Here is a 12,728-nt window from a genome sequence, read left to right as displayed (position 1 = left end):
ACAGTCTAAAATGGACTATCAAAGGCATTAATGTTACATTGGTGAAGTATCTGGCCATTCCAGTATGTAATTAAGAGACTGAACTTGAAGTGGCCAGCAGCACACCTCAGTCTCTGCCTGGCTTGGTGCAGGTCACACTTAGAGGAAAGTCACCATCATCTTCCATGATCATTAGCCCTTTCAGATCATTGCAATATAGCGTCCCATGGAGTAAGATTTGCTAGGTGTTCGTTATGGTAGTAGTGTCATTGCAGCGTCTTTAAGATGACGACATAGAAGATTAGGGCCATGACTTGAAATGGAGAGGGAGACTTGACTGGTGTGGCATGTTTCCTAAAGACACTGTACCAAGATGGTGCTAGTGTGTGGTGATAGTTAAAGACACAGCTTTGTAGTCAGATGGGTCTGGACAGCAATCTTTGGCAGTTTCTAGTGGTGTGATCTTGTTTGGGTCCTTACCTTTCTGTGCCTAGATTTCCTCACGTGTAAGCTGGGAATGCCCATAGGTCATCCCCACAGGCTTGATGCAAGGACCCAATGAAAAAATGCATGTAGGTTATCAGAGAGTTGTTAACAAGATTGCATTTTTTGGACTACAGAAAGATTTATTGCAGGGCCGGTCAAGGAGAATGGGTGGCTCATGCTCAAAAAAAAACCCAACCTGGGTTGTCTTTAATGAGTAAAGCGTCTCTTAGAAAACAGTATTTCCCTCCCAAATTTAAATAGACAAGTTCTTACATAACTCACATATAGTTAAGTCTGGATAGGGGCTTTGCGTCCCAGGTGACACAGTTTGAAATAAAATGGAATTATTTTTCCGGAGTTAGGAGGAAAGGAGGACATATCCATAGACTACAGAGAAAAAAACCTGGCGTTCTTGGAAAATACCTTCCCATGCAACAGTGTGCTTTAATTCACAATAACACTGTGTACACTGTTTTTAGAAAAAGGCAAAAATAAAAGTGTTCATTTAAAAGTAAGTGTTTGCCACCCCCGCTCCAGACTCTTTGTCAACTTCCCTCCCTCTAGCTCTCCCCAGAGGAAACAAGCCTTAGCACTTCCATTTCTATGCTTCCAGAAGTTTCTGTGTCTATAAATAAGAAAAGTTCCTTTCCACATTTATTATTATACATACACAAGGACTCTGCCTTCACATGGCCATATATTATAGGGACATCACAGGAAATACACATAAAAACAGATGTGAGCCCACTTGGAGGACTGCAGGAATCAGGAACAGGTGATGGGTTCGGACTAGAGTAAGCGAGATGGAGAAGCCAGATGGGCATCAAATTAGGGCAATATTTTGAAATTCCGTGGATTTGATGTAGCATATAAACCAGTTATCCTAGTTTATACCTGCTATACTAGCCTTGTGCTTCCCAGATGGTGCTAGTGATAAAAATCCCACCTGCCAGTGCAGGATACAGAAGAGACATAGGTTTAGGCCCTGGGTGGGGAAGAGCCCCTGGAGGAGGATATGGCAACCACTCCAGTATTCTTGCCTGGAGAACCCCATGGACAGAGGAGCCTGGTGAGCAACAGTCCGTAGGGTTGCAAAGAGTCAGACGGGACTGAAGCGACTTGGCACACACGCACATACTAACCTAATTATTAATAACCCACCCATTTTATTCTCACAAGTGTTCCAGTTTAGATAATAATCATATGGTTATCTTATGTGTGAGGGAAACCGAAGAATCAAGGGTACAATTAGGTCAGTTCCTGCAACATTAACTGAAACAGCAAAAGCAGAAAAAGAGGCCCAGAAGGGCCAGAGAAGCCAGAAATGGGGTATGGAGATAATAAACTGTAGAAGCCAACACAACATTATAAATCAGCTATACTTTAATTTTTAAAAACAAGCAGATACTAAATAAACATTGGAAAAAAGAAGCCTGGTAGATGGAGATGCCTGGTAGGTATTTGATATACAAGCTGAGAATTTAGGAGAGAAGAGGTGGAGGTGGCAATATAAGAGTTATCTGTGTAGAGATGCCATTTAAATGGTCAGAACAAAGTGAGTGCCTCCTGGAAATGGGCATCCAGAGAAGAGGCCTGAAGACAGCCGGGTATACACTTGTGCCCCAGTCTTTCTCCCTCCATCATATTACTTTTATTTGCTTTATTTTCTTCCTAGTTCTTGTCACTGTTTGAAACCATTTCCTCCTTGCCCTGTACCTTCCCCTGGCCCACAGGCTCTCTTATGGAGTGGAAGCAAGGGTGCTGGTTAGCAGAGACCACAGCCTCATGCTCCCTCTGGACCCAGTTCTCCTTGGCTCAGGGTCGCTGCTCTGCTGTGGCTTTCACTCATATCGCTTATCTTTGATGAAGCTCTGTCCTCTTTTCTCCAGGGCCAGGCTGCTTGGGGACCTTGCCGTCAGCCAGCCTGTGGATGCCTGAGTCCAGTGTCTATTTCAGGCTCATGGAGGTGGCTGGACCCCTGTACTCCAGTCCTGAACAAACCCTGTGGCCCGGAAGAGCCCATGAAAGCAGCCCATGAAAGTGTTAGGGTACAGGTTGGCTCAGAGCACACACGGGACCCTTAGGTGGGCTGCTTTTCATAATGTCACATTCCAGCCAACAGAGTCTCAGCTCCTACCAAGTCCAGAGTTCTCTGCTACATAATCAAACATAGACCCAGACATAAATGGGACCCTCTCAGACAGCTAAGTGAGGATCTAGGAACTACCAAGGCTGATGTGTTAGGAGCTGGAACCTTGTAAGGATGAATAGAGTGTTTGCTATCTAACTCTGGTTTTGGAGCAAAGTAGAATCAGAGACTTGGGCAGGGCAGGGTCATGAGACAGAAGGACAGTCCAGTGAAGGGAGAGCTTAGGAATCTTGGGAGTCAGGAACTGGATCTAAATCACAGATACAGGAACAGTGGTCCAGCCTGCCGGGCAGAACAAGGTGAGAGGAAGTGAGGAAATGGTGCGGAGGCACACAAAGCCTTTTCCATCACACTCTCACCTATAAAGTGTGCAAGGACACTCGGGTAAAGGTGGCACGATGGTGTGGGAAGGGGAGATGCAGCCCACCGCCCACTCTCACACATGGAGAACCCCATGAACAGTATGAAAGGTTCTGTATGATGAAGAAAAACATCTGCTTACTGTTTAGCACATGCCAAGGCTATTTTTAAATGGTAGGCCATGCGTCTCTGTCTCCTCACGAGTCCTCATGATGGCCCTGGGTTGGCACTGTAAGGAAGTAGTGCCCTGATGCCACCAGGGTGGACTCGTACCCGGCATTGCCCAGATACCTCTCAGATCAGCCCTGAGAGCCCGGGTTACCCCAAGGGCTGCAGATGAGAAACCACACGTATGAGGACTGGAGGCATTGGATACCTGGCCATTCTACTCATCTATTTGAGAACTGACTGCCTGATGTCAGGATCATGGTTTCTATTTTTATTTTATATTGGAATATCGTTGAATAACAACGTTGTGTTGGTTGTAGGTATACAGCAACATGGCTCAGTTATCTATTATTTTTCAAGTTCCTTTCCCATTTAGGTTATTATACAATACTGAACAGAGTTCCTGGTGCTATGTGGTAGGTCCTTGTTGGTTATCCATTTTATTTTTTAAAACCTTTTTATTTTGCATTGGGGTATAGTGGAAAATTCTGAAAGAGATAGGAATACCAGACCACCTGACCTGCCTCTTGAGAAACCTATGTGCAGGTCAGGAAGCAACAGTTAGAACTGGACATGGAACAACAGACTGGTTCCAAATGGGAAAAGGAGTACGTCAAGGCTGCATATTGTCACCCTGCTTATTTAACTTCTATGCAGAGTACATCATGAGAAACACTGGGCTGGAAGAAGCACGAGCTGGAATCAAGATTTCTGGGAGAAATATCAATAACCTCAGATATGCAGATGACACCACCCTTATGGCAGAAAGTGAAGAGGAACTGAAAAGCCTCTTGATGAAAGTGAAAGAGGAGAGTGAAAAAGTTGGCTTAAAGCTCAACATTCAGAAAATGAAGATCATGGCATCTGGTCCCATCACTTCATGGGAAATAGATAGGGAAACAGTGGAAACAGTGTCAGACTTTATTTTTGGGGGCTCCAAAATCACTGCAGATGGTGATTGCAGCCATGAAACTAAAAGACACTTACTCCTTGGAAGGAAAGTTATGACCAAACTAGATAGCATATTCAAAAGCAGAGACATTACTTTGCCAACAATGGTCCGTCCAGTCAAGGCTATGGTTTTTCCTGTGGTCATGTATGGATGTGAGAGTTGGACTGTGAAGAAAGCTGAGCGCCAAAGAATTGATGCTTTTGAACTGTGGTGTTGGAGAAGACTCTTGAGAGTCCCTTGGACTGCGAGGAGATCCAACCAGTCCTTTCTGAAGGAGATCAGTCCTGGATGTTCATTGGAAGGACTGATGCTAAAGCTGAAACTCCAATACTTTGGCCACCTCATGCGAAGAGCTAACTCATTGGAGAAGACCCTGATGCTGGGAGGGATTGGAGGCAGGAGGAGAAGGGGACGACAGAGGATGAGATGGCTGGATTGCATCACTGGCTCGATGAACATGAGTTTGGGTGAACTCCGGGAGTTGGTGATGGACAAGGAGGCCTGGAGTGCTGCAATTCATGGGGTCGAAAAGAGTCAGACACGACTGAGCAACTGAACTGAACTGATAGCTGATTAACAATGTTGTGATAGTTTCAGGTGAACAGAGAAGTGACTCAGCCACATGTATACATGATCCGTTCTCCCCCAAACTCCCCTCCCACCCAGGCTGCCACATGACACTGAGCAGAGTTCCCTGTGCTATACTTATGGCCTTATTGATTATCCATTTTAAATATAGCAACGTGTCTATGTCAATCCAAAACTCCCAATCATAGTATTTAGAATTTTAAGGGGACACTAGATGTAATGAATTTGAGAAAAAGAGGTGTTAAGTGATTTTGTTTTCCCCAAGGGCACACAAGCAGGTTTTTTATTTCAGGGCAGGGTGGCTTCCAATGACCAAGCTCCCTCCGCAATATAGGTCCTGAGGAGCCCTGACCCACAAGGAGGATCACCAGCCCCTCCATCTGTCACAGCAGAAACATGAGGAATGCCCGACCATGCTACTATATGAAGATTGGCCCTTTGGGGCTTTGGAAATAAAGATTAGTTGCTAGGCCCTTTGTCATATCTATTTTGAGATTCTCCACCTCAGGGAGCTTCCCAGAGGATGCTAAGGGGTCTTCTTCATTCTACCCATTAATGACCTCTGTGTCCGGAGACCTCTATTTGAACCTTGAGCTGGGGAGCCAGATCCGATACTCTTGATCATGAGCACCAATATGCACCATGGGCTGCCCTCCCCTTCCACCAGGATGTTAAGAAGCCCTGGGTACCTCATTTCCCAGGTGCGCCACTTTGGCTGCTATCCAGATTCTTACCCTGCTAATAGAAATCCTGAGTGCTGTGTGCTAAGTTGCTTCAGTCGTGTCCGACTCTTTTGCAACCCCGTGGACTGTAGCCTGCCTCTGTCCATGCGATTCTCCGGGCAAGAATGCTGGAGTGGGTCGCCATGCCCTCCTCCAAGGAATCTTCCCGACCCAGAGATGGAACCCACGTCTCTTACGTCTTCTGCATTGGCAGGCAGGTTCTTTATTGCTAGCGCCACCTGGGAAGCCCCTTATAGAAACCCTCTGGTGGTAAAGCAAAGCCAGTGGGTAGCATTCCTGCCATCTTTGTGGCCAGTGAGCCTGCCTTGGGCCATGTGCCGGGACTTTGTCTCACTGTCTCCGAGGATATCCCACCTCTAACACAAGAACTGGATCTGCATTCTGAGAACCAAGGGACTTCTAGTAGATAGCAGCTTCTTCAGATATGGGCAGATCAGATAAAGTGAATCAGGTTCTTTTTTGTTTTTTTTTATAAGCAGTATTGCCTCTGAGGCCAATCCAAGGAAACCAAACCTGTGTTGTATTGTTTTGTGTGTGTGTGTGTGTGTTGTATTGTTTTACCTGAGATCAGGTAATGGCATTCAGCCAAACTTTCTTGAAAGAGCTCCCTCTCCCTGAGAATGGCTTCTTCTATTATTTGCATATGCATGGTCCATGCCCCTTGGGTTTCTTTTGCACATATTGGTGCTGAAGTTTTGTTGGAACCAAAGAAGTAGTGGAATTTAAAACAAACTTGGACTTCACAAGGAAAGAGAAAGGGGAGGGGATAGAAGTGGGCCAGGTGTCTGCCATCAAAGGAGGGTCTGTAGGTGGTGATGCTTCTGTCTCATAAAGGAACAGGAACCAAAGAACAGGAACCAAAATGGTCTCTGATTGATGTTGGCTGGAGGAAGCTCAGAGCCCTCAGGGGACACAGAGCAACTCGCAGAGTATTCGGTGAGGTCATTAGCCATTGGTTTGCTCTGTTTCCATAATTCAGGTCTCAAGGGATCTTTGCCTCCCAGTTCTGTTCTGTATGGATGACAGTGATGAGCTGATAAAGCTGGAAACAGCATAAGTTTACATACCGCAGGTTACTAATAAGGGGAACTAAGGCCTGGACTATTTAAGTGACTTGGCCTAAGTCACACAGTGAGTAACAGAAACAGGAGCAAAAGCTGAGTTTCCTAACTCCCAACCATTGCCATTTCCTCTACAACTCTTCCCAGAAAGAAGAACCCTGGGACTTCCCTGGTCGTCCAATGGTTAAGAATCCTCATGCCAATGCAGGGGACACAATGCGATCCCTGATCCGGGAAGATTGCACATGCCAATGGGCATCTAAGCCCATGCACCGCAACTACTGAAGCCCTCGTGCTCTAGAGTCCCTGCTCTGCAACAAGAGAAGCCACCGCAGAAAGAAGCCCACACACCACAGTGAAGAGCAGCCCCCGCTGGCCACAGCTAGAGAAAGCCCACATGCAGCAATGAAGACCCAGCACAGCCAAAATTAAGTAATTCACTTTAAAAAGTGATGATGATTTTATTCCGTGCCACGTGTGCATTAGCAACTGTAAGCCATCACCTTGTGGGTCACCATGGCCGCCAAAATAGTCTGCATCTTTTATCCATCTTTCTAGACGGATGGAGGGGTGATCTACATCACAGAAATTGATTGGACTGGCTGTGCAATGATCTCTGTCCCATCCAGCAGACCTGGGAGGATCATTATTACGTAGGAGAGCAAGTGAGGAAGTGTCAGAGTCAGCCGTGGCCACGTGAGCTTTCACATGGCTGGGATGATTCTGTTTAGGTCTATGATGCCCTCTCTTCACCTAGAACATGAAAACACCTAGTTATTTTTCTGCTTGGTTATGATGGTGATGATAATAATCAATGACTATAAAATATAGCTGTCGGGGAAGAAAAGGGGGGCAGTTACGGTACAGAATTAGCGTTTCCCTGGTGGCTTAGATGGTAAAGAATGTGCCTGCAATGCAGGACACCTGGATTTGATCCCTAGGTCAGGAAGATCTCCTGGAGAAGGGAATGGCAACCCACTCCAGTATTCTTGCTTGTGGGACTCCATGGACAGAGGATCCTGGAGGGCTACAGTCCATGGAATTGCAAAGTCAGACATGACTGAGTGACTAAGCACACGATCGATTTATTCAACCCAGTGAACTAGGAGGAACATAAGCGCGACTTAATGCTGTGTTTGGCATACTTATTCCTAGTTTTTTCTCACCTTGACTGCATTTCTCTTTATAATCCAGAGAAGGACAAGAGGGGAATGTCTTTATTTTTCTCGATTTCTTAAGTACTTAGGAGCTAGCTAAATTACACATCTTGAGTTGAATTGGAGTCTGTCATTGTTTACCGTCCTTGTTGGTATTTATGTCAGACCTTAGTTTTCTAATAAATGGTTCTGTGTTTATTTTCCATAAAGCTGTTTATCTTCATTGTTGTCAAGGAACTAATAACCTTGGTAAATATTTTCTTTTACCTTTTTCAATCAAATGATGAGTACACCTAATTATCAAGATGTCTCAACTCCTGACAGTTTTTAATGAAAGGTGTAATATGATTTGAATCTGGTTGGGCTAGAGAAAATCTGTAGGAGCCCCCTGGAGAAGGGAGAGTAATCCTTACCTGAAACAAAAGGCCCACACAGACCTGAGGTGGTCCCTACGCCATCTATTGGCATCACATCACTGCATTTCTGAGCACCACAAAGGACAGAGTCTGTTTTGTGATGGACTTTGGGTTCCAGTCTCTAGATTCTCTCTTCAGACTATGTGTAAGACTTGTTTTGAGCACAGCCTATAGACTTCCCACTCACTGATACTCAGTGCAGTTAAAAACCCAAAGATTTAAGAGATCAACTGCGGAAGTAACAACTGCCTTATTTGGGCCATTTTATTAAGAATGTTTGTGTCTTTCTCTGATTAGTTTGCATTTTAGAAATCCAAACTAGTTGTTTGAAAATTGTTGAAAATGAGACAATGGTTTTCATCCAGAAGTCAGTATTCCTGATTTTCATGTCACTTGAGAAGAAATGGAAACATGCTTATATTGACAAGGTTTGGCTGCCTGCAAATGGTCATAGCATTTTTTAAAACTGTACAGCACTTTTCCTTTTATTTTGTCAGTCCAGAACTCCTATAGAAAAAAAAACAAAAAAACAAAACCTAGTTCTACCAGGTCCCTTAGTTATCATCTATATCTCAGAAGCTGGTTTTCCATATTTTCCAGCTGTCTAGATCATCTCTTCTTCCCCTTCGAAGTGCAGACTTTATATCCTTCATCAATCTCTGCCGAAATATGATCCTTTTTCTCCTCAAAAGACATATATGTAAGTTTTGCTTACCCGTCCTAACTCTGTGATATTAAACAGTTTACTTAAGTCCCAGTTCATTCTATAAAATAATATTTTTCTCATGGGGTTGTTGTAAGGGAAAGCTGATATTGTATATAAAGTTTTAGCATGGTACTTAGGATATGTTAACTGTTCATCACATGCTCAGTTGCTCAGTTGTGTCTGGCTCTTTGCAACCCCAAAGACTGTAGCCTGCCAGGCTCCTCTGTCCGTGGGATTTCCCAGGCAAGAGTCCTGGAGTGGGTAGCCATTTCCTCCTCCAGGGGATCTTCCTGACCCAGGGATTGAACCCATGTTTCCTGCTTTGCCAGGCAGATTCTGTACCACTGAGTCACCAGGGTAGTATGTGCTAATTTAAAGAAAAGAGAGAAGTTTGAGTGTTATTTCAAAAGGCACAAAGTTAGTGAAAACAAGTAATTATTCTGTTTAAATGTTTGCCCCATTTATCTTAGTCCTTCAAGTATGTTTCACTGCTGCAAACGCACATCTGTCACAAACTAGAAGATAACAATATGTGGAAAATTCGTGAGCATACAAGCAAACTGATTTTTTTCCTTGAAAGATTAAAACATAATTCTCCCTCCATCTTCTCCCTCTCCCACTCTTCCAAATTGCTCTATCGTTGCATTACTGCAGGGGTCATTAGGATAGTAACTTTCTCTATTAAAAAAAAAAAAGAATACATAATACATTGTTTCTTAACATGAGTGATGGTAGTTACTCAGGTGTTCACTTTATAATTATTAGCTAACTGAGTATGTATGCTTTATGTATCTTCCTATGTGTATACTCACACACACAATGGAGATGAAATTGGCATGTAAGAAAGTGATGGGATAGAATTTGTTGTTGTTCAGTCACTAAGTCGTGTCTGACTCTGTGACCCCATGGACTGCAGCACGCCAGGCTTCCCTGTCTTTCACTATCTCCCGGAGTTTGCTCAGATTCGTGTCCGTTGAGTCGATGATGCTAGATAGAATAGTACAAACCAAATATAAGTCTAGGTTGGAGATATATATAGCAAAGCAAACTGCTTAAACTTCCAAATTGAAAGGAATATGAAAGCAATAAACCCTGATTTTGAACAAAAGATGAAAACTATTCCAACTACTCCAGACTGGCTATCTCCATGTCACAAACTGAGTGGCTAGAGTGGGGCAGATTATGGAACTTTTCTTCTTCTCTGCATGGATACAACCTGCACTGGAGTCGCTGTGGGACAGAATCTTCCCATGTCATCTTCCGTTTGCTTAACATCAGGCATGAAGAGCTTCTCTCGATGACTGAACTCTTTAATAGACCACAGTGAGCCAAGCCACTCTGCACAGAGGTCACTGCCCCATCTCCTCCAGCCATCTTCGTTAACATTCCTGCCACTTGTGCATGATTTCAGAGATAGCTGCCATGGTTTACTGAATGCTATCAGACACGAAGTTAAGAATGAGAAGTCTTTATTACTAACAAGCAGCTTTTGGTTTTTCAGCGTCGACTGGGAGATGCAGCAAAGAAAGCAATCAGCAAGCTCCAGATCAGGACCATTAAGAAGGGCGACAAGGTAACAGCCTCTTTTCTTTTTGTTGTTGCTATTGTTCAGTTGCTAAAGTCATGTCTGACTGTTTGCGACCCAGCGGACTACAGCATGCCAGGCTTCCCTGTCCTTCACTATCTCCCGGAGTTTGCTCAAACTCATGACCACTGAGTTGATGGTGATGCTGTCCAACCAGATCATCCTCTGTCACCCCCTTTTCCTCCTGCCCTCAATCTTTCCCAGCATCAGGGTCTTTTCCAATGAGTTGGCTCTTTGCATCAGGTGGCCAAAGTATTGGAGCTTCAGTTTCAGCATCAGTTCTTCCAATGAATATTCAGAGTTGGATTTCCTTTGGGACTGATATGTTTGATCTTCTTGCAGTCCAAGGGACTCTCAAGAGTGTTCCCCAACCCCACAGTTCAGAAGCGTCAATTCTTTGGTGCTCAGCCTTCTTTATGGTCCAACTCTCACATCTGTATATGACTGCTGGAAAAACCATAGCTTTGGCTATATGGACCTTTGTTGGCAAAGTCTTTTCTTTTTGATGAGGAGCTATTTAAAGCTTCTGAGTTTCCTAGCAACCAATGTAGATAAGAAGATGAGGAAGGGAAATACATGCTAATAGTTTTCCTATAAGCATCTGTTATTATGCCCACTGTTATTAAATATAATTTAAGGCAGTTTGTAAAATGCATGCAATGGGACCGTAAAGTCATTGGAGAAAAAATATGAGAAATTAAAAAGTAAATTTAGGAAAATTTAGGATAAAACCAGGATGAAATAGTACACAGATTCATTACCGGAAATGAAAAGCAGACATGGGTCCAAAATTTAGGTTGGGGCTTTCTGGCAGCCAGTGCAAAGGAGAAAATATTCAATATTCAAACGAATCTGAGTACCTTATTCCAGTGTCCCACTAGATAAAAATGAAATGCCTGTTCCTGGAATTATGACTTAAGAAAATGTTTCCATGAATCCTTGCACGAAAAGCATTTTTAGGTGCTAAGTGATGTATACCACTTAAGTCTGCAGTTAATGCTGATGGCTCAGTGGTAAAGAATCTAACGCAATGCAGGAGACGTGGGCTCAGTCCCTGGGTCAGGAAGATCCACTGGAGAAGGAAATGGCAACTCACTTCAGTATTCTTGCCTGGAGAATTCCATGAACAGAGGAGCCTGGCAGGCTACAGTTGGGGTCACAAAGAGTCAGACATGATTTAGCAACTGCTGTTGCTGCTAAGTCGCTTCAGTCGTGTCCGACTCTAACTAAACAACGATAAAAAAAAGTGCAAGAAGCATATTTAGTCCCCCTGAAACCGAGTTTCCAGAACCCCAAAGTTATGACAGCAGAACTCATTCCAGGACAGTCATTCTAGAACTCTCTAGCTGTAGGATGATGACATAAAGCCAAAAGCAGAAGCATGTCCTAAGGAAGGACCACGATGCAAGCTGGTCAGGGCCCACAGACCTCTAAAGACCTCTGTTCTCCCCAGGAGAATTTTTTCCCCCAGGAGAAATTTTAGAGCAGTGGATTGCAGTCCATGAATGTGGGGCTCCTTGAGCCACTGTAAGAGATTCACAGCTCTACTTGTATTTGAGGTGTTGTCTCTAGTGTGAATAATTGATTTGTCTCACTAATTAGGTGCTACTGGTTTTCAGCTATATAAAAATACCTTTGAGCTTAATAGGATAAAATTCATTTTAAAAGCATCACTAAATTTAAAGCATATTTTTTCAGTACTTGTTTTCTCCTCAAACGGAATAATAAAAGAACAAGGACTGTTACATAAGTAACGTATTACAGGGTGTTGAAAGAGATTTAAGTATTTGAAAAGAAAGCTGGAACCACTATTTTAGAGTTGTATGCATTAGATTCCCGAGGAATGATAGATTAAATATCATTTTGATGAGTCCCCATGAATAGCATTTCTCTCATCCTTGAGACTTTGCTATGTCACCTCTGATTATAATAAGTAGCATGATTAGTAACGGTACATTAAAAAACGATTTCCTTGTCAAAGCTCTTGCTGTGGAACCAGGAAACAAAAAATGGAGGTTGGAAGGACTAGAAACTGAACCAGTGCATAATAAATTGTGGATTAAGACAGCCAGCTTCGAGAGAGTCAGAAGCCCTGCTCCAGGCAAGCTCTCCTTTGGCTTGTTGCTTGTGTGTTTACAGAAGCTGAAGCTCGCAAAGCAGGCTCATCTGTGCTTTCTGTGTTGCAGGAAATGGAGCCGGATTTTGACAACTGTGCCGTTTGTATTGAGGGGTACAAGCCCAACGATATCGTCCGGATCTTGCCCTGCCGGTGAGTGGCTAGCTGCCTGCTTCTGACGGGGGCCTGTGTGGAGAGTGTCTGCTGGCCTCTCTGGTTCCGACCTGCTTGGCCTAGCCCTGCAAGGTCAGTCTGCCCAAAC

The 12,728-nt window shown here is 43.9% G+C and overlaps 1 protein-coding gene across 1 annotated transcript in view; it reads left to right on the top strand.

Annotated features, from left to right (window-relative positions):
• The window catches only part of RNF150 (ring finger protein 150), a 279,128-nt gene that overhangs the window by 177,608 nt on the left and 88,792 nt on the right, over positions 1-12,728 (top strand). The window contains exons 3-4 of the mRNA XM_027567406.1: positions 10,267-10,338; positions 12,537-12,619. Of these exons, the coding sequence (XP_027423207.1) occupies positions 10,267-10,338; positions 12,537-12,619 (155 nt within the window). The remainder of the gene's footprint in view (positions 1-10,266; positions 10,339-12,536; positions 12,620-12,728) is intronic.

Source organism: Bos indicus x Bos taurus, chromosome 17 (assembly GCF_003369695.1).
Source record: "Bos indicus x Bos taurus breed Angus x Brahman F1 hybrid chromosome 17, Bos_hybrid_MaternalHap_v2.0, whole genome shotgun sequence".
NCBI lineage: Eukaryota > Metazoa > Chordata > Mammalia > Artiodactyla > Bovidae > Bos > Bos indicus x Bos taurus.
This window is presented reverse-complemented; position numbering and strand designations above follow the sequence as displayed.